This window comes from Oxyura jamaicensis, chromosome Z (genome assembly GCF_011077185.1).
Source record: "Oxyura jamaicensis isolate SHBP4307 breed ruddy duck chromosome Z, BPBGC_Ojam_1.0, whole genome shotgun sequence".
NCBI classification, from domain to species: Eukaryota; Metazoa; Chordata; class Aves; order Anseriformes; family Anatidae; genus Oxyura; species Oxyura jamaicensis.
Window position 1 is genome coordinate 67,291,868 of NC_048926.1, and position 20,885 is coordinate 67,312,752.

The 20,885-nt window shown below is 43.1% G+C and overlaps 3 protein-coding genes across 9 annotated transcripts in view; 1 reads left to right on the plus strand and 2 right to left on the minus strand.

Moving 5' to 3' along the window:
* Positions 1-2,103: 2,103 nt before the first annotated feature.
* LOC118156135 (survival of motor neuron protein-like) lies at positions 2,104-8,745 on the minus strand. 2 transcript variants are annotated; one of them, XM_035309945.1, is made up of 9 exons: positions 8,635-8,745; positions 8,473-8,544; positions 8,260-8,385; positions 7,804-7,977; positions 7,297-7,440; positions 6,157-6,228; positions 5,609-5,719; positions 5,054-5,139; positions 2,104-2,283 (listed from the first exon to the last, which is right to left on the minus strand). In XM_035309945.1, exons 1-8 carry the CDS (start codon positions 8,671-8,673, stop codon positions 5,083-5,085), a joined length of 795 nt encoding a protein of 264 aa, XP_035165836.1. In that variant the 5' UTR covers positions 8,674-8,745; the 3' UTR covers positions 2,104-2,283; positions 5,054-5,082. The 2 variants fall into 2 exon arrangements, with proteins under 2 accessions (XP_035165836.1, XP_035165834.1); XM_035309943.1 differs by lacking the exon at positions 2,104-2,283 and adding an exon at positions 4,607-4,706.
* A 185-nt stretch (positions 8,746-8,930) lies between these two features.
* LOC118156136 (small EDRK-rich factor 1) lies at positions 8,931-14,620 on the minus strand. Its single transcript, XM_035309946.1, has 3 exons — positions 14,510-14,620; positions 9,949-10,057; positions 8,931-9,430 (listed from the first exon to the last, which is right to left on the minus strand). Exons 1-3 carry the CDS (start codon positions 14,514-14,516, stop codon positions 9,358-9,360), a joined length of 189 nt encoding a protein of 62 aa, XP_035165837.1. The 5' UTR covers positions 14,517-14,620; the 3' UTR covers positions 8,931-9,357.
* Positions 14,621-14,860: 240 nt separating this feature from the next.
* Positions 14,861-20,885, plus strand: part of BDP1 (B double prime 1, subunit of RNA polymerase III transcription initiation factor IIIB) — a 54,734-nt gene continuing 48,709 nt past the window's right edge. For all 6 annotated transcript variants that reach the window (XM_035309192.1, XM_035309195.1, XM_035309193.1 and 3 more), the window contains exons 1-3: positions 14,861-15,001; positions 18,216-18,774; positions 19,409-19,518. In XM_035309192.1, the coding sequence (XP_035165083.1) occupies positions 14,871-15,001; positions 18,216-18,774; positions 19,409-19,518 (800 nt within the window). In that variant the 5' untranslated portion in view covers positions 14,861-14,870. The remainder of the gene's footprint in view (positions 15,002-18,215; positions 18,775-19,408; positions 19,519-20,885) is intronic.

Sequence of the window (20,885 nt, forward strand, 5' to 3'; positions counted from 1 at the left end):
CCTTCAGTAGTAAGATTGCCTGAGGTAATATTTCTAAGCTGTCCTTTGAATTCACAGAGTATGAGCTGTCTGAATCAGGGGTTGATGGAGATGAAACTGTTAGATTAGGTTTACTGAGCTGCCCAAAGACTTCAGCCAGTTTATAAACTCTTCCACCATTGTTCCAGGAATTTATTGCAGAGTGATGAGTGAGAGAACTCCTTGCTTCCAATGTAAAGGAAAATTGGAAAGAGGAAAAAAAGAAGGAAAGAGCAAATCAACACATTTAGAAAAGCTGCTGGGCACTATGACTTTTTTGTTGTTTTACACTTGCAGCTTTTCTTCCAAAGAAGTCCCTCAAATTATATCCTATTTATTTAAGTTTCTACCTTGATGTTACCACTCCACTCCCCACCCCCAATAAATAAATAAATAAACAAATGATCTCTCAACCTTTAACCTTTCAGTGCTGCAACATTATTGACCAGGGTAAGTCATGGCTGGGCCAGAGAGTGGTGTTTAATCCAGCTGGCAGTCACCAGTAATGTTCCCCAGGTGTTGGAGCCCATACTCTTTAACATATTTATTGAGGATTTGGATGAGGGAATTGAGTGCACTTACTGAGGTAAGTTTGCAGACAACACTTAGCTGGGGGGAAGTGTCAACCCATTGGAGGGTAGGAAGGACCTGCAGAGGGACCTGGACAGGATGGGCAGAGGTCAATGGGATGAGGTTCAACACGTCTAAGTACTGGGTCCTGCACTTTGGTCACAACAATCCCATGTAATGCTAGTCTTGGTTTGGAGTGGCTGGAAAGCTGTGCAGAAGAAAAGGATCTGGGGGTGTTGGTCAATGCTTGCCTGAACATGAGCCAGCAGTGTGCCCAGGTGGCCAAGAAGGCCAACGGCATCCTGGCTTGTGTCAGGAATAGTGCAGCCAGCAGCACCAGGGAGGTGATCTCCCCCCTGTACTCAGCTCTGGTGAGGCTGCACCTCGAGTACTGTGTTCTATTTTGGGCCCCCCAGTACAAGGACATCAAGGCCCTAAAGCGTGACCAGAGAAGGGCTACAAAGCTTGTGAAGGGCCTGGAACACAAGTCCTGAGAAGTGGCTGAGGGAACTGGGGGTGTTCTGTCTGGAGAAGAGGAGGCTCAGGGGAGTCCTTATTGCTCTCTACAGCTACCTGAAAGGAAGTTGTGGGGAGCTGGGGGTTGGCCTCTTCTCACAGGTAACTATTGATAGGACTAAAGGGAATGGCCTCAAGTTGTGTTCAGGTGATGTTCAGGATGGAAATCAGGAGACATTTCTTCTCAGAGAGCAGTCAGGCATTGGAATGGGTTGCCCAGGGAAACGGTAACATCACCATCCTTGGTGGTGTTTAAACCAACAGAGAGGTTGGATGTGGTGTTAGGGACATGGTTTATTGGGTGACATTGGTGGTAGAGGGGTGATTGGACCAGATGATCTTGGAGGTCTTTTCCAACCTTATGATTTTATTATTCTAAGTCAGTACGGAGGAACCATCAGAACTTTGCTGGTGAGAATATGTGCCGTTTTTGGTGCTCACAGGCCTCTGGGAGGAAGATAAGAGAGAAAGAGCACAATTGGCAACTTAGTCTGGATCATGTAATAGCTACTGTGACAGATCTGTGAACAGATCATGGTTTCTGTTTCAACAGCCTTGTTTCAGGAAGATTACTTTTTTGTCTAGGGCTCCTAGATAACCTTATGTTATGATTTCCCAGCTCTATTATAATACTGCATACAGTACAACCAATAACATTTAGCGAACTCTGTGTTCAACATCTAGTCAAATAGGGTTTTACAATCTACGTAATAAGTGTAGGGAGAAGGTAAAAAAGTTTCAGCCCCACTAAATATTGAAATACTACAGTATATTTTTACTTGTTAAAAAACAAAACAACGACGACAACAAAAAAAACAGAAATGATAGTATAGTGAAACTTGCTTGCTGTTTAAGGCCAGACTGATCCATTGAATAAAACATAGGCCATCTGATTTAAACAAGTGGTGAATTTAAACAGGAGAACAAAGCTGCTGCTGCCAGTCATCTTTTTAGTAGCTTTGGTTGGGAAAGACCCTTTATAAGTAAAGTTCACAGGTGTAGCTACGAGAACCTTTATTGACCCTCACTCACTATACAATGAAACTTTAGTGTTGCAACAACTTTGTAGTTTCCTGAAGGGAAAGGGGTGAAGTCTGCTGCCAAACTGATTGTTCAGCAGTGGGTACACCTGCAGTATCTCAGATGCTTCTCATTAATTCTGTATTTGGATCATGACACCTGTTTGGAAATAAGTGACTTTAAAGGAGAGAACTTCGAACATGAAATAACACTTAAGAGCAGAGAGCACACTGCTTCAGGATAAATTAATCTTTTGTTTGTACATGTTACAACAGTAACAACTTATTGTTATTAATTGGTATTCTCTCTTACGATTTTTTCTACATTCAGCCCCAAATATTTCTTGCTCACCAGTGTATTCAGACTGCTTAGACACTGGACTTTGTCTATCACTTTGTGTAAAACTTCTTTTGAAATGTCTCAATTTCCTGTCTTCCACAAAGCATGTAAAATATTACAAAAGCAATTACATAGCAAAATAAAAAAATAAATAAACAATAACTGACTTAAACTAGAATTTCATAATTTGGTTGCTAGTTTTATTAGCTTACCTCTCACCACTGAGATGCACTAGTTGCTAAAACTGTGTATTACCAAAATATTTATTGAATTTCATACTTGATAGTACAGTCTTAGAACTAGTGTATCATATATAAGATTGAAAAAAATGATTTATTTCACAAGCAAATGCTAAGTCTGTCCTATAATTTTCCTCTATTTTTGACATACATTTTAGTATACCAGTATACCTCAGTGATTTGCTGACTGAAAAGCTGTGCAAGTGGTTGTATATGCTGACATTTTATTTGCTTTGCTCCATTACAGTGATATAATTGCACACCCATCAGCACTGATATATTTTTTCTATGAGGCATTAATATGACAGGTAAAATACCCTCATTTTATCGCTGTCCTTAGCCTGAGGCATTAAAATGCTTAATGATGTGAGTTCAAAGTTCTACATTTTTCATTTTAATAGCAAAAATTCTGTTTTATTTTAGATGTACAGGTCCTCAGCTTCACTGTATCTTTATCCATGTCCCAGATGGGTTTGAAGCATCTTTAAATCCTTGGTTGAGTTCTGCTTATTTTTGCAGCAAAGGTTGCACAACTTGTGGAGGTTTCCAGAAGGTTGCAAAGTGCTCTCCTCTCTCTTAGTAAATCACAATGTTACAGAAACTGGTCAGAGAAACTTCTTTAGAACCCTGAATTTAAGAAAGCCTGATTTAAGAAAGCTGGATATTAGTCATGTATGTTAACACACCTGATGAAAGCCAATGCATCAACAGTCAAAGCTTTTGTCCACTGTTTCTCAATTGTCTGGCCTTCTGACAATTAGGATGCAGGGCCGGCTCCTTGATGCAGAGGACTTTAAAATGTTTGATGTCATGAAGGTGCATAACCCTACCTAGGAGTCAAAAATATCTTGGCAACTGCTTTTGCACTTTCACCAATTGTTCAAGACTAAAAACATTTGAAAGTATTTTTTTCATTGCTGTGTGAATTATGCACCTGTATTTCAAATAAATACGTTGTAAAATTTTTACCACAATGAAATACGTGAAAGGGTTAAGGAAGACAGAATTAACTAAATTGTAAAACCTGACCTGCTTTGCAAATAGTTATAGATTGTAACTAAATGATGCTTTCTACAGAAAAATGTATAACATGCTTAAAGACTGTTTAAAATAAAAATTATTTCTATTCAGTTGTTCTGCTTGGAATGAAATGAATTACATGAATCATTTGCCTTGAAATATAATCACAAAACTATTTGTAGTAGGGCTGCTCTAAAAATAATATTGGATGCTAGATTTCACTAGTATTAAAAATTGATTAAGGCCACTTGTTGTAACTTCATGCCAGAAACTATCACAGGACTAGTTGTAGAGGTGGACAGCAGCTGTCCCTCTCAGCAACAACCAGCTAAATAATAAATAATAAACTGGTTTAATAAAATAAATAACAAACTGGTTTATTATCTTTGCATGACAGTGAGCAATCTTAATCTAGTTTTGCTTGGCAATGAAGGAAAAACTTCCCTTTGAATGCTATGACTTCAATTTATCTCTCTCTTTTTGCACAATTATTTATGGGAAAAATGATTTTCTGGAAAAAATGATTTTCTGGGTTTTTTCCATTGTAGGGAAAGGAGTCAAATATACACCAAAGTTCCAAGTCTGAATTATGCTACTTTTCCTACAATAGATACTGCTGGCTTTAACTAAGTCACAATCTAGTTTTATGTGTTACAGCCTCCATTTTACAAGAGCGAAGACTGTCACTCTAAGACTGCCAAAGTCTTAGTCCACAATATCAATTATGTTTGCAGAGCCTGCTACTACAACTTTTGGCTTCAGTATGGTACCAAAGGAAACCCAGAAAAAGGCCACATGCCAAAAATGTTACTGTCATATTTGAGCAATTCATACAACAGGAAGATTCCATGGAAGTCTAAAAACAAACAAACAAACAACATGCCTAAATTAAAAGTTTGAAAAGTAGAACTTTATTAACAAGCACGTGAAACAAAAAACAAGCCTTTCTGAATTCAGCTGCCATACTCGGGATTCTAATCAGACCTGTAAAATAAGGTATCTTTTTTAACATGGCAGTCTATCATTTTTCAGGTCATTGCCACCAGCGGCTACTGTAACATAAATTGCTGCCATAAACATAAAATACTGTAATTGCTAGTTCACGTGTTGTCAGTCAGGTAAAAAGTCAAAGGAATACAAGAGACATTAAAATAAAGGATAAATTAAATCTATCAAGTGTATTTTTTTTCAGTTCATATTACACTTTGTGTTTCAAGAATGTAAAAATTGTGTTTCAAGAATGTAAAAAAAAAAAAAGCCAAAACTTGCCAACAAATTGCAACATATAACTACTAGCTTCAAGTAATTTGTCTACTTGTTACCATACTTACAATCATTCAAATCAGTGATGGATATTTAGTTATTTTTGATAGGATTCTCTCTCCAGGGCCGCTTCCATTCGACTCTGTTTTAAACCCTACAGGACACAATTTGGTTAGAGCTTTAACTTCCTTGTAAAAACAAGACATTGTCACAGAAGAAAGATATTTGCAGGTAGTTTTTAAAAAAAGCATTAACAAATCAAGAGAATCAGACATCGAGCATTAAAAAGGACAGAAACTAAACTACATGTCCCCATTAAAAACAGTGTCTTTATGGAATAATTAAAGATCTCTATTTCTTGACCAATTAAAATTATATTAAAGAAATCCACTTACATAATCTGAAGCAAAAAATGCTAAAGTTAGTCCTTCAGAGATGACCTAGAACTAAAACAACATCAACCGTACAAACATCCAAGCTCACGTGACTCCTACTCAAGGACAAGAATACACATACAACACAAAATACCTTTAAATCTAACTATTGTAATTTACAGCAGCAGCAACATGCACACACAGAAAAGCAAGACTACAAAGACACTTCCAGACAGAAATAGCACATACCAGGTAATAGCCAGTGTGATAACCACTCATGTACCAAGCTATCAACATGCTTCCCAATGCTTCATCATCCTCAGGAGAATCTGGCCCCATAGGTGGTGGAGGAGGAATCAGCTAAGAAAACACCAAGGAAAGTTAAGTTGTTTGTTTCAATGGAGTACAGGCCTTGTTAGTTAGTAACCAGTTCTAAATGACCAAAATCTAAAACTGAAAACAAGACACATATCCTCAACGCACTCCTTGGAAAGGAGTCAAGCAAGGCAATCTTTTCTATAAATATTTGGTTTTGAAAGCATGGGACAAATAGTCCTGTAGTTTGACTGTTCAAACAAACTTTCATTAGAAGAAGAAAATATCAGAGAAATGCTGTTAGTCAAATGTAAGTTAGTAAGTGGAGACCAGGCCTCCCGCATTAGATCTCTGCAATATTTGCAATTGAATGGGTTGTCAAATATCTACGGAGTCTAACACAACGATGTGTCCTAACACAGCACACTAGGAAAGCCTGTGATCACCAATACTCATCTCTGGCTCTTTTTACTCTTACTTACCGGTGGTCCTGCTGGAAAGGGTGGAGGCCAGCAAGATAAGAATGGTGGAGGTGTTCTGAATTTTGATCCAGACTATATTGAAGTAATTCAACAGTGAAATTTAAGAAAAAAAAATAAGGCATTAGATTTTATTAAACATGAATATTTGAAGCAATGCACAAACTTTAAACTAAAGACAGCCCATCTGAGCAATTTAATGAAACTGGAATAAGAACACAGAGCACCTATTTCTGGGGAGCATTCAGTGACTAGAAAAGTTATATTAAATATGCCCTGAGGTAACCAGCGCTGAAACATGGTTCTATTTAACACAAGCTTTCAAAAAAGTTTTTTTAAACAGAAGTCTAAACAGAAGGCATCTGCATTTTTACATGAAGAAAATATTATAAAGATATCTTGCACAAATGGCAATATTTAGAAAACACAATGCAGTATTTAGCTGTCCTATTATTTTACCTTCTGCACAACATGAAAACTGAAGGGTGTATCAACGCCCCAGCTAAGACAATAGAGAAGCTACAGCTGAGGGCTTCTATGACATGTGGACATCACTCTGCTTGCCCTCAGTTTCATGTGAAATGAAATATATCAATTGTCTTGCAAGGTGTAATGTTAACAGCTTCTACCACAGTTCTACCACAAACAGCATGATCACGGTCCAAGGAACAACATCCCTCTTCTAAGCTACAAGGCAGCTGCAAAGCAAGTGCTAGCTAAGGAGAAAGCCTTCTTCACTAGCCAGCAGCTCTGCAAAAGCTCCACACTGTGGCCAAGTTGTTAAAAAATTACATATATACGGGTTGTAACCAGCACATCTATTCTCAAAATGGTGTTTTGTTTCTCAGCAATGACAAGGGTTGTCAGGCACTGGGACAGGCTCCCCAGGGCAGTGGTCACAGCACTGATACTGTCAGACTGCAAGAAGTGTTTGAACAATGCTCTCAGACACATGGTCTGATTTTTGGGTGGTGCCATGTGGAGGCAGGAGATGGACTCAATGACCCTTGTGGGTCCCTTCCAATTTGGGTTATTCTATGAACCTGTGACTATATGACAAACATTATCCTATTGTCTCAGAATTCAGAGAGCAGGCTTAACAGTGCTATGCATAGGAATTATTGCAGATAAGGCTAAGCTTACCCTTCCCAGGCCTGGGGCTGCTGGTGGTATGGGAAAACGGAAGTTCTGGGGAGAGAATCTTGCCTTTGTGCAGTTGTTTTTGTTTTGAGGTGACTGGAAAGATTTTTCACTTTCATCTGTTGAATATGGAGTCTCGTTTTCATTCTAGAAAACCAAAACATTTTTACGAGATTCACTAAACACAAGTTTGCAAAAAGCCATCTCAGTGTGAAGAAGTGCGCAAAGCCCTCTTTCTTTCCCTCCCAATCCTACTGAGGAGATATCTCATAATCCTATCTGCTCATTACGCTATCTACGTTTACTTTTACTCATAAATTTATTGTGTCTCCCCCCCCATTTCTTCCACGCTGACTTCCAGAAGTAAGGGGATGTTTTTGTCCCCTCCATCAGTTTGTGGTCCTTCACAATGCAGTTGGGTGTTCATTCTCACATAACCCATCTGGTCACAGCAGTGGTGCCAGAAATGCTGGAAAGCATCCCTCACTTCCCTGGAACCCCCCATCTTACTGTTTCATAGTTAGCTGGAGGAAGTAGATCGGACAGGTTCTGCTCCTCCTTATTTCCATATCCATCGTAAGTAACAACACATGTGCCCCTCTTCTGATTTATGGAGACAATAGTTGCTAGGTACACGTTACCGTCCTCAGACCAAACAGCGTTACAGCTGTCACCAACTTTCCACTGCAACAGAAAGGAGAGAGGCAAGTAAATAAGTACAGCAATGACTGATGAAAAATAAGCCTTTTTCTGCACCGCTTTTTGTCCCAACCATGAGGACGATGCCTCTCACCCAGGACGCGTTTCCCATGCGTTTAGTGAAAACGCTCAGTGTAGCAGATAGCGGTAAGTAAGGTCTGCAGCGTTCTCACTGCCCTCCCATTGCGGGACGTTGCTTCTGAGGTAAAAGACGCCGGTTTTGGGTACTAGCGGGGGCACAACACCACAACCAGCGGGCGAGACGACCTGTTTCAGCGGCGCCGCGTTGCTCTTTTTTCTGTTTCTGTTCTTCTTGTTGTTCTTCCTCTTCATCCCCAGGCGCTGCTCCTGCTTGTCCGAGGGCTCGGAGCACTCCCCATTCTTCAGGGCGTTCTTGGGGAACAGACAGGACACGGCCGTGAGCACCGACCCGGCGCCCTGCCCTGGGGGGGAAGGGGGTCCCCCCGCGCCGCCCCTCACCTTGAAGGAGGCCACCGCCTTGTCGTACGCCTTGATGAGGGCCGTGTCGTCCCACACGTCCGAGTCGTCGCTCTGCGGAGGACGCACAGCGCCTTACAGCCGCCGCCATCGCCTCCCCCCCGCCCTCCTCCCCGCTCCCGGTCCCCCCCCCCCGCCGCCCACCTGCCCGGCGCCGCGCCGGAACAGCACGCGCTCCGACATGGCCGCCCGCCGCACCGCCACGACGCGCACTGCGCACGCGCCGCGGGGACGCGCTCCGGCGCCCTGAGGCCCCGCCCCGTGGGCCTGGCTTCGCGCCCCGCCCCGCCGAGGCGCGCCCCCGCCCCGCAGCCAGCCGGACGGACGGAGCGGACGGACGGACAGGCCGACGGACAGCGCCTTCTGCCTGCGCCCTTCCCTCGCGCTGACGCCCTCTCGGGAACCAACCGATGCCGGAGTGTAACCGCTCCGAGACAGACGAGATTTCATGCAAGGTTTTATTGTAAAAATAGTTAAATAGGGGAGAATGCACAGCTCGGTCCCCACGAGCCTCAGCACGTGTTACAGCTGTGTTCCACCACGAACCGAACGGATCTTCTGGAATTAAAACTAAATCCTTAGATTTTAGGAACTCATTACTGGAACCGTTCAGTGAAAGCTACAAACGCAGCACAAGCCGGAGCACAGCGACTGCCCGGTACTACCATTCCTACGCATGCAGAGCAGTCGGCTTGGAAACAGCATTCCAGACAACTACGCCTATGCTAACCAGAGGACAAACTAACGCTAGCTGAACGAGGCTGCAAAATTAACACTTAAATCATGTAGAGGCCGGACATTTTCACAAATGATCCTCTAGGCCTTTCGGCTTCAGCAGCACGCTCCTATCTGCTCTGCAGGGACTGTTCATTTTGCTTCTGCCTGCAGAGACTTCCTTTCGTTAGCTGCCTTCTGTTTCTGCTGCATGATTTCAGAGTCCCTGTGAAGAAAAGAACATTAGATTTCAGGTATCAGCTCACTGCTTTTCTAACCAGTCTCCTCTAGCTTTTCTACAGCCCTTTATCAGCCCCATTTTGATAACGGGAAAATACTAGAATAAAACATCTCAGCCATTGTCACACTGTTACCCTGGTCCTTTCATCAAGGTACACCATGATTTAGGGAAGTTGCTTGATTAAGAGACCGTATGTAATTCTTAGTTTTAGAAGTAAAGGGTGCAACGAACCAAACATCTTAAAGAAAGTATTATACAGTATTCCACTGTTAGTATCAAGCAAAAAGCTGCTCAAAATAAAAGCCTTGGCTTTGAAAAAAAAAAAAAGAAAAAAGTTAAACAGCAGATACAGCAAAACCTACTTCCAGGGTTTACACGTTGGCACATGAGTTGACCACGAAGCAAAGTACTTAAATCCTGTTTCAGCTAAGACACTGGATTTTTCTGCCTGATTCTTCCTCCCATTTTGCCCAACCATTTCAGTCTCCTGTGTCAGATCTCACCTCTGTTTTCTCTGAGAAGCAGACAAGCTATCCTCTTTCCTTTTCCCTTTGTGGATTTCCTGGGTCTTCTTCAGGTTCTTTTGGCGAGCAAGTTCACGCTGGTTCCCACCTAGAAAATACCATATAGTTTATATAGGCACTAACACTTTCTACATGTATTTTGCGTGTGTTGGAGCCCATTACAAAGGTGGTAACATTTGGCTCTGCCCGTTAGCAATGGCACCATCTTCTGTCATGGTCTCCCTATTGGGTGCACAGTGAGAGGCAAGACAGCCTAGGACTTCTGACACTTACATTCCTAAAGGTCATGCTCAATGGATCACCAAAATCCATCTCAACATTCCTTGCAAAATGTGCAATCTTTCCAGGTGCGCAATGCAGTTTCCCCCAAACGACTGAAGGCAGACCATCCCATCAATGACCTCGGCAAAATGATGACAGCTACTGTTCCAAAGAGGAGCCATCCTCCAGGAGCCTTGAACATGATTCCAGCATCCAACAGAGCTTACAAATTAACTTTAGACTGGAATTACATCATTAAAACTAACGGAGTCTGAGAGAGTTTATAAAACTTTTTCAAACTCTTCCCAAGACCTTCTTAAGAAACCAAAAATCAAATGGCTGTACATATTTGGAATCCATATGTGTCCATCTGCTTTCAGTCTGTCATGCTGTCGTGCAAAATCACTGATGTGTTTGATCAGATCCCACGGTCAAGCAGCCTGAACCTTTCAAATCTTGTTCATACTTACTAAAGAGCAGCTGGGAGCCTCGCACAGATGTGTAGAAGAACTCACTTCCACTGATGCCACTTAGAGGATGACCAGTATGGGTAAGACAATGTCAGATGTGAGACCTTTGACTTTATATTCTATTAAAGCCCCCCAAACTACTTCACATGGGATTAATAACGCACACATACCCCAGAAACTCAGTTAGGACTATGAATTGCTAAGAGTTGCCTTCCTCTAGCACTATGAAAACAGAGAAGACCAATTAGTATACAAGCAGCTGTATGGATGTTTAATTCCTTTTTGCTGCAAAGCAGCTGACCCGTACTCAGTACTAAGGCAGCCAAAGAGCTCCATCCCAAGGTTTAGTTTACAGAGTATGCAACACGCTGCTAAATAAAAGGGGTTCACAAAGCTGAATACAAACTCAGAACTACAGGTCCTTATCAAGACTCCTTGTTTAGAAAAAAAAAAATAGTACCTTCCCCAAAATAGGTGCATGCATATGTCCTTGCACAGGTTTGACAACCCTAATGCTATGCACATGTGAGACTACTTCCACAGTATCCAAGGAATTAGCATTCAGGCAACTTCTTGCCATGGGCTTTTGTCCATGGCTTTCTTCCCTGTGCAAGCTTTTTTGATTTCATTACGAGCCAACATCTGTATTTTTAATCTTCTTAGTTTTATGAGTTCCTCTCGATAGGCAATCCTTAACTTGGCAGCAGTGGCAGAGCTAGCTGTTCTACCTGCTTTACAGGTGATGGAGTGTTAGTCCATTCAGTTCATGACACTCAGATACTAACAAGGAGGTGACCTTAAATTACTTTTGCAGCACTTGAGCATGGCCTTATCAAGCATTTGATCTTACTTTCAACAGAAGTGAAAACTGAAAATACACATTTATGTATAAATGTATAAAAAACCACACCCCACTGTTGCCAGTGTAGAAGATGACTTCAAGGTACAGCAAGCTTCCCCTAGGACTATCAATACCCTGAAGTGGATGGCAAGTTAGGCTTGCAATCTGTTTGATCTGACCACATTCCTGAGAGTGTAACACCAAAACCAGCACAACCGCTGCTCAGAGCAGTTGCGACTCTCCATCCAAATACTGCAGGTCTTCCTTGCAATGCCCACAGCGATCACAATTACTAACCTTTCTGCATTAGCTGACAATCTTTCCAACAGTATCTGCTTACAGCAGTTGTGGAGTGGACTGCCCATCTCACCCTCCAGAGCTGGTTCACTTCCTCGGTATTCCTTCTTGCCCGGCTTCTTCTGGACTCAAAGTGTCCCAGAATATGCTTAATGAAATCACTTGCACTCTTGAACAAACGTGACCACAAGTTATTTTTCCATGCTCAAAAATGAAAGCTCTACCTCCGTAATTTCTGCTGTGCCTCTTTTCAGTATCTCTCCAGACTTAAGATTACCTATGCTGTCTTTCGACCTCCGAGACAGATCTCTCTAAACATCACGTGCCTCTAATTTCAGGTATACAGAGGGAGTTTAGAATCAGGTCAAGAAAAAAAAATACTAAGCATCAGCCTGTTGACATAATCCACAGCTCTGTACTCACCCCATTTCTGAGCTGATGAAGGTACCTGCCATGCCAACAAGCCAAACAAAAACTTACAAAAGCAGGGGCTCTGCACATGCTTCACACCAGGTAAGAGGTGCTACAAGTCCAAATGAAAACAGTGCATTACAACTGCTGCTTCCTGAGGGCTGCTCCTGCTTTGGAAGATGTACTTCACCTGCAACAGGACACCAGCTACTACCTTTTGCAAAGCCAACAGCACTAACTCCTGCTCCCTCCTCCCCACCAGCACTGAGATCCTGCCATGTAGAACTGTTAGTATTAGAGTTGATTAGAACTAGATGACTCATGAGCAGATGATGCATTCCAGGCTATAAATGGTCCTTGGATTTTGTAGTGCTCAGGAGGTATGAGTATCATACAAACAAGTTAGCAGCTATCAGACAGGTCTTCTGTGGTGCTTAAAGAAACTAAGTATAGCCTTTTACCATGATAAAAAAGAGGTGGGAAGTCAAAACACACTGATATAGACAAAATTTATATAGCAGTCATCCTCCACCCTTAACCTTGTACCTTTCTTTCCACAGAACAGATGTAAAACTGAAAGCTCACGAACCAAGTTGAACGGCATCACTGAAAAGCTTGGCTGCTATTTCTGCAGAGCAAAGGAGAGCAGAGGGGAAGGTACAGCAGTATAGTATACACACAAAGCATACAAACCCAAGCTATTATTTGAAAAGAAGTATACCTGTATCATCCCCGTTTCCAAGAAAATATTGCCAAGGACTGTTTGGCCCCAGCACTTTACCTGAGATTCTGAGCGAGAATCCCTAGCTCCACACAGGAGATGGTCCTGTTTGGTACATTCTGTAACATAAAACTAAATCTTCCATGAAATGTGGTCCTAACAAGAAGCCAATTCCACTTTCTGTAATGTGAAATTCAGGCATTAAAGGCCAGTATATCCTTCCTGCTTACACCTATGCTCTAGCACCCCAGTCCTTGCCTGCCTCTGCAAGACATACAGCCTTGGTTCTGCCTGTCCCTCCTCTCCCATCTCCAAGATCCACCTGTCCTTTAAGAGAAAGACAAGGAGGAGACCTCTGTACAGCACTGGAACAAGCAGCAATCATCTTTACTGGAAGGAGGTCAGAAAGAATGGATGTAAGGATTGACTACTGAGGTCATGATCCCTGGAGTACTTTCTGAACAGCAAAGGATCTAATCACATGTCAGAACTTCCAGCTGAAGAGAACTGTCTGCAACCACGTCCCCAAAATAGAACACTGAAGTAAACAGTGGAAGACAAGTGCCAAAAAAAAAAAGTTCTCCAATTCATCTAGCCATCAACATATTCACAGATCTATTTTGTTCTGAGGTATTTGCACTGCTTCAGTCTCACGGTGCAACAATTACAATGAATTCATGAATTCAGAGGCACAATTACTAACAAACAATCTAATCTTAGTCTGTTTTACTATGTGACTACTTGAAGTCAGAATCAGACCCACGTGATTGATATGATAGCTCTGAACTGTAAACATATACTACAGCAAAGACTGAACAGCAGAGTGGCATACCACAACTGCTACACCTCTAGCATTTCAGCACTGTAAAGTAGGTCACAGAATGAAATGCAACCCTTCTGTTATAATTAGTTCTGGGACACTGTACCTCTCTTCAAAACTTAAGCTGTAGTTATCTTAATATCACAAGAACAAGGAAAAAAAAATCAAAAGCCATCAACTTGCTTCTTCAAATTCAAGGTCTGATCTGCGCACAAACTGTTGATGATATAGTCTTTTGTGCTTCCAGCAGTACCGCGTATTTGAAGCTGTGTTTTTTGATTGTTTTTCAGTGTTGACAAGCATAACATGCAGACAGAAGAGCCACACCTATTAGGTAAACAAGGGCATTCTGGGTTTGGTTCACAGCTCTCCACGGTTTTTAGAGTAGATCTATCCACGTTAATTTTGAAAGGCAGCCTAATAGCAAATAAACCGAAGTGCTATTCACTATTTGGAACCGTGCAAAAGCCCTTTACGTACAGCCTGGCTGACAGCCCGGCCTGAAACCGAGCGCTTCTGCTCGAGCGGTCTGCCCTCGTCCCTCCTCCTCCCCTCATGGCCGCTCTGCCAGGGACGAACCCGCCGCCCCGCGGCCGCCCCGGGCCCCGCACAACCGCCGGGCCGCCCCCGGCTCTGTGCACCGCGCTTCCCCACCGGCCCGGTGGAGCCCGAAGCCCCGCCGCCCGCACCGCTCCGTGACAGGCCCCCTCGGCACTCACGGGTCATGGCGGAACGCTCAGGCCGTGCACCGCCGCCACCCTCAACCGCCCTCACCGGCTGCCAGAACCTTCTAACGGCCCGCCCGCCGCGTGCTCCATTTATAAAGCCTCTCCCGCTTACGTCACGCGCCGCGGGGGGGCGTGGCCTACGGCGGCGTCGCACGCCGATGACGCGCACGAAGCGGCGGCGGCGGCGGCGGCGGTGGAGGAGGAGGAAGAGGAGGGGGCAGCAGCAGCAGCAGCAGCCGTCGCCGCCGCCGCCGCAGCCATGCCGTGAGCGCGCCGGGCTCGCGCCGCCCGCGGGCCGTTGACGCCGCCTGAGCGGAGCTCGCCTGCTGCTGCTGCTGCCGCCGCCGCCGCCATGTTCCGCCGGGCCCGGCTGAGCGTGCGGCCCAACGTGCGGCCCGCCGGCAGGGAGCCGCAGGGCTCCCCCGCCGCCTCCGGGGCCGAGCCGCAGCCGCCGCCGGCTCCAGCGGGGAGCCGTGACGAGGGGTGAGTGCCGGGAGGGGGGGGGGGGGGCGTGCTGTCTCTGCCCGCCGGCTCCGCCAGCGTGTTAAGGGTTTTTTATTGCGGTGGGGTGGGGGCTGGTTCTGCGGGACCGCAGCCTGGTGGTTGCCCTTCGGAACAGCCTCCTCGCTTCCTTTAACTGGCTGAATGTGCGTGAATACCGGCGCTTTTTCGTTAAAGCGCCCTTCGTGGCGTTGCACGAGGTCATCGTACGCCTTGTCTGCTCTGACTAGAAATCCAGGCGTCAAGCCACCGTGCCGCAGTGTGCCTACAGCAAACCCCTGCCGCTTTCTATCCAACTTATTTCTTGTATACTTAAAGCCGTTTCACAGCTCGCCATGACGGCGTTTTTCTGTCAACATTCACTTATAAAATGTATCAGCTACGGAGATGAGATCAGTGGGTCTCTGGTTAGGCAGAGCTTACTCCTGAAATGAAGGTGCAGTTCGTTTGGCAGGTGCCGCTTTTTGGTTATGCGGCAGAGCAGCTGATTCAGCAGATTTACTTTTTTTTTTTTTTTTTAATTGTAGTTTAATGGGTGTGTTAGCATGATCTAATTTTCAAAACTAGATGCTAGTACTGTTCTGAAGTGGAAAATATTCCAAGAAATCTTTACTCATGACTTGAAAAAGTAGGCCTGTACCACATAAGTAGCAGGCTCATGGCTCACAATAAATGCAGCAAGTATCTGTGCAAGCAAATCCACAAATCTGGATCCTGATGTTTTAAAGAAAAACTAGAGCAGTTATATAAACCTTCCACTACCAGTAGTGGAAGGTTTATTTCAGATGTAGTGTAACCCCTCCAGTTTGTTAACCCAGTGGAATGAACGGAGTGAGGAAGAGGTGTAGGAAAGAGCTTCTTCAGCAATGTGCAGGTTTGGGAAGTGGTGTGCTTATAGGAAGACTCATATGGACCACTAAGGGGCTGTGGTGGCTTCTGGAGGCTTTCTGGTGGCTTCTTTTGCCCCCATATACTCACCCTGAATTCCACCGAATTTATTAAGCTTCAGCTTGGTTTTGAAATTAGGAGAGAGTAGGCCAAGGGTTTATTGCAGTGTAAGCAGTAGTAGCTTCTTGGAGAGCTGTCTCACTGCATTTTAAGGATTGGCCGCCAGGGTGTCTCAGAAGATTCAGGAAGAGTGGATATATGAGGGAAGGCAATTTGATTTCTTGAGTGCAGTAATTGGTAGAATACAGCACAACATGGTTTTGTGTGGTCTGCAGAAAAAACGATGGCAAATGTGAGTGTCTTACCTGTCGAGTCTAAAGCATTTCTTCCTAGCTTTTCAAACTGTATCTGTACTGTTAGTTCCTTTGATCTGTTTTAAGTTCTGAACTGGTTTTGCTGATTGTCAGGGAAATAAAAATTGCCTGAGCATAGGGTTATTACTTTTCCTTTTTTAAAAATGGTGTCTGCTAATGTTGGTTAATTTTAGTAGGCTGCACACTCATTTCCCTGCAGGGGGATGGATAGAGAATCAGAAAGGTAAAAGAGAATGCTCTTGGGTTGTGTCAAAGACAGTTCAACAGGTAAAACAGACACTCTTCATGCAAGCAAAGCAAACCAAGGAACCCATTTGCTGCTTCCCATCAGCCTGCAGGTGTTCAGCCTCTCCCAGGAGAGCAGGGCCCATCACGTGGAATGGTTCCTTGGGTAGAAAAAGGCCATCACTCCACAAGTACCCCTTGCTCCTCCTTTCCTCCAGTTTTATTGCTGACCGTGGTGTGTGACATTGGTCATTTAAGGCTAGCTGTCCTGGCTGTGTCCCTTCCCCAGCTCCTGGTACACCGTGAGCCTCCTCACTGGCTCTTTGTAAGCACTGCTCTGCCACAGCAGAGACATCAGTGTATTATCAATGATATTTTCACCACAGCTCCCACAGACAGCACCAAATGAGTCTGTATGAAGAAAGCTATCTCCATCCCAGCCAACACCAGTACAGCTAAATTTAACTGTCCAAAATACAGTGTGGTACTCTAGGAAGAATATATAACCTACAGGTAGTGTTGAGAAGATAAAGAATTATTTTCCACTGTCTCTTGCTGTACCAAAAACATAGAATATTGAATGGAGGTTACAAGGATCTAATTCAAAACACAAATAAGCAGCATATAGTGAAGCTGCTAAATGCCTTGTTGAAGGATGTTGTATGCACTAAAAATGTGTATGAACTCACAGCATGGGACAAATTAATACAGAAAAATCTGCTGAGGCTGTTAAATAAGACATCATCTGTAGCCTATGCCTGTTCCATAGAGTAGCTAGAGAGGTTTTGGAAAAAAATCACTGTATTTTTGCTTTCCTTCTGTTCCTTCTATTTGCTTTTCTTCCTATTCTTTCAAAGGCATTTGCTTCTGAGTATTTTTGGAGATGGATAAGTAAACCATAGGTGTGGTCATCCTTATGTACGGAAACAGGGCATAGTTCCAATGTGAAATTAAAAAGGTCTTTATGACTCAGTTGTAATTCTGCTGTAGTTTTACTGTCAGGAATAGCCAGGGAGTCAAATACTGGAGCTGTTTTCAGATTTCGAAAAATGATTATGGTTTTACAAATTTTGCAACTTTGCAAATTATTTCTGTGAAAAGGATGGAAACAATACTTTAATAAGAAAGCTTCCTAGGGAAGCTGGAAGTTGTTGTCCCCAAAGTCCAGTTTTGAGGTGTTCATTGTAACAGCAGCCAGTTTCACAGCAGAGGACTTTTTTTTTTTTAATTACAGTTTAGATTTTATCTACTTACAAGTGTATAAGAGGATGTCTCAGATTAGTTATGATGAAAAATCATAAAACTACTTTTTGCATATACCTTTATTGAAATGTTTTTAACGTGTAACATGGTATGTGGGGTATTCTTTACAAAGCCTTATTGACTTTGTTGTACTGTGATGTTTGGTATTCTTAGTTGAATGTAAAGAGCTTTCCAAAAAGAGGGCAAAAAATGAATGTGTGAGTTTAACATTACTGGTCAACCAACTTGTAGAGAGCTAATACTTCGTATTAGGAAATAATATACCAGTTTTTTTATCTGATTAGTTTGAGTGCCAGGTGTATGTTGGTTCAGTTGTGACTTGTATATATCTTTCATTTTCTGTACTACGACTACATTCATACTGAGTGAAGGATGTATCTTGATAGTAAGAGTTCTGAATTTGTCACTGAGAAGTGTTTCAGAATATTTTCTCTTGAATTTTCCAGTGATGACAAGGCTGATAGTTCAAATGATGCTGGAGAAAGTAGTAAACGTACAGAGATGCCTACGCAGAGAAGAAAACGGATTTCCACTATGCCAAATCTTGTCAAACCCAGAGCTGGGCCTTCATCTTTTCAGTGTTCAGCATCAAAACCACAGAGGCGAGTATCACAGGCTCCTGATGGCAGTGCTTCACTTCAGAAGGATTCTTCTGCATCAGAAAAGAGTAGTACTGAATGCTCTTTAAAGTCTCCCATGCTGCCTGAAAAGAAAACGCCTGTGCCACAAGTGCCACAGTTTTCACCACTAAAAAAGTCTGTAAATAAAGAACAAACTGCCAGCATAGCTGCTCAAAAAAATGATGATACCTTGCCGAAAAACCTACCCTCTCCACTCAAGGAGAGACCAACACAGGAAACGTCAGTGACCTGTGGAAAGGAGGAAAAGTTACCTACGAAACTTGCTCCTGCAAAAGAGAAACGAATGTGTTCCGACCGTGAAAGGATCCTCAAAGCTCAGAAGTTGAGAGAGATGCTTAGAGAAGAGCTGAAGAAAGAGCGGATGGTAGGTCTCTGCCTTGAGCAGCGCTGGTTTGTGAAGCAGAGAAAGATTTGATTCATCTAACATTGTCACTGCTGCTTTGCTGTAGTGTTTTCTGACAATGATCATCACCTGCGTACTGCTAATAGTTTGTGAATGTCTCCTAATCCAGTAGGGGGTTAGTTTGTTTGTAAGCAGTAACAGCACTTCCCTCATAATGCAGACTTCATGAGAAACAATGTATCTTTCCTTTTAGTTAGACTCGCAACCCTTTTTGACCTGAGACCTGCTTTGTAGTAGTCACCTTTCCAGCCTTCACAGCTGATAATACCCTTGGGTGGTATGCAAGAAGCTTGAGATGTGGGGCATCTTGCATTATTTTAGACTTGTTTATTGACTAAGTTCAGTGACTTTATCTCTGCAGTGTGCTGAATTTCTTTGAGAGGACAAATCACTTAGAGGTCTGTGGTGACAGACATTTTTCCTCTCTGACAAATGTACACTCTTAAGATAAACTTTTCAGTTGAGTGTTTAAAAAAAAGGCACCACAAACAACAAAAACAATTTTCATCTGCATGGTACTTAATAAACAAATAAAAATATTATTTGTGTAATATAAAGTTTGTCCAGGCTCAATTTCTATTTTGCTTTTATACAGAAACAGTTGAAACACAGGCCTCCGATTATCGAAGGGCGTTCTCCACCAGATCGCTCTAAAATGACCATGAGAGACTTGATATACTATCTGCCAGAAAACAACCCTATGAAGTAAGTATGACTTTTCCCTTCTCCTTAGGTTATCTTTCTTTTTCTATCATTTTAATGATTGTGAAAAGGAGAATTCTCAAATGAATTAGCACAGATACAGTATTGTTGCAATGGCAATAAAAGCTTCCATACATCTTTTCACATCTCTTCAGTCCTTGTACAGAAATGAGAAAGGAGGTTAGTGTACCTGTTGAAATATAAAAAAGACAAACCTTTCCCCACTACTGATTTATCTCTGTACAAACACAGAATAATAGTAAGTTGCTTTCTGTTAGCTAGCTTCTGTTAAATTTTGTTTTAGGGACTTTATGAGTCACTACCAAATCTAGTGAACTCGAGGAAACAAAGCATTTCTGCTTTCTGGCTGCTGAATTATAGAATATGCTGCAAGACCCTGGAGGTGTCTCTGTTCTTTCTGGATGGATGTGGCTGTTGCTCTTTCTGAACAACAATCACAAACATACGTACAGTTATCTAAGTCCTGTTTTTCTTTTCTGGTTGATCAGAAGTTAGCTAGTGAAATAGAAACATACACACACTCTCTAGGTTCGTAAGCACACCTGTGTTTGTGGACCCCTTGAATTCAGTACAGCTTCAAAGCCTCGTATCATGTGTGAAACATCCCCTCATCCCCCAGCCAGTACTTGCATTTCTGACATCCTGGCTTGTTCAGACTGATGTTTGTTGGTTGAACAGATGTATGCGCTCTCACACTCGTTTTACAAGTACCACTTCAGTCGTGAATCTCTTGGATACGTGTGAGCTCTGTTTTCCTAATGGCTACACCTGGACCCTGGGACTTTATCAAGCTAGTTGCTGGGTTAAGCCAGCTATGTGCATGTACACATATACATGCATGCAGGGTTAAATGTTAAATAAAAACACAACCTGGTCTCTGTATTTGCTGGCACTTAGGTCTCTGCACGCTACCTCCAGCTGCTGACAGCTAGATCTACAGACACTAAGATCTGTGGTGTCTCCAGTAGCTGGCAAGCAAACCTCACGTACCTGTGAGCCTGTCTGCCTGCTGGCACCTAGACCTGCCAGCCCAGTGAAATGCAGCCTTTTCTCTGATTGTTGTGTTTTAGACCCTGTGTCTCTCACAGAAAGTGAGATTATACATGGGGGAAAAAAACTAATTATGAAAGGTTTGAATTGGAAGGGGTGTTTTAAAGATCACCTAGTTCCAACCCTGCTGCCAAGGGCAGGGACACCTTCCATTAGATCAGGCTGTCAAAAACCCCATCCAACCTGACCTTGAACGATTCCAGGGATGGGGCATCCACAGCTTCTCTGGGCAACCTGTTACAGTGCCTCACCACCCTCTGAGGCAAGAATGTGATAAGGCAATCTGAACTTCCAATTAA

Bases quoted from the DNA above. Each gene is read 5' to 3' on its own strand.
- LOC118156135 (XM_035309945.1), bottom strand. From the start codon at position 8,673: ATGTCGGAGCGCGTGCTGTTCCGGCGCGGCGCCGGGCAG. The intron at 6,229-7,296 runs GTAAGCTTAGCC...ACTTCAATATAG, and splicing joins CAGCCCCAGGCCTGGGAAGG to TCTGGATCAAAATTCAGAAC. The intron at 5,140-5,608 runs GTATGTGCTATT...TGTGTCCTGTAG, and splicing joins ATCACACTGGCTATTACCTG to GGTTTAAAACAGAGTCGAAT.
- LOC118156136 (XM_035309946.1), bottom strand. The intron at 9,431-9,948 runs GTGAGATCTGAC...TTTTCTTCACAG, and splicing joins GCTTCTCAGAGAAAACAGAG to GGACTCTGAAATCATGCAGC.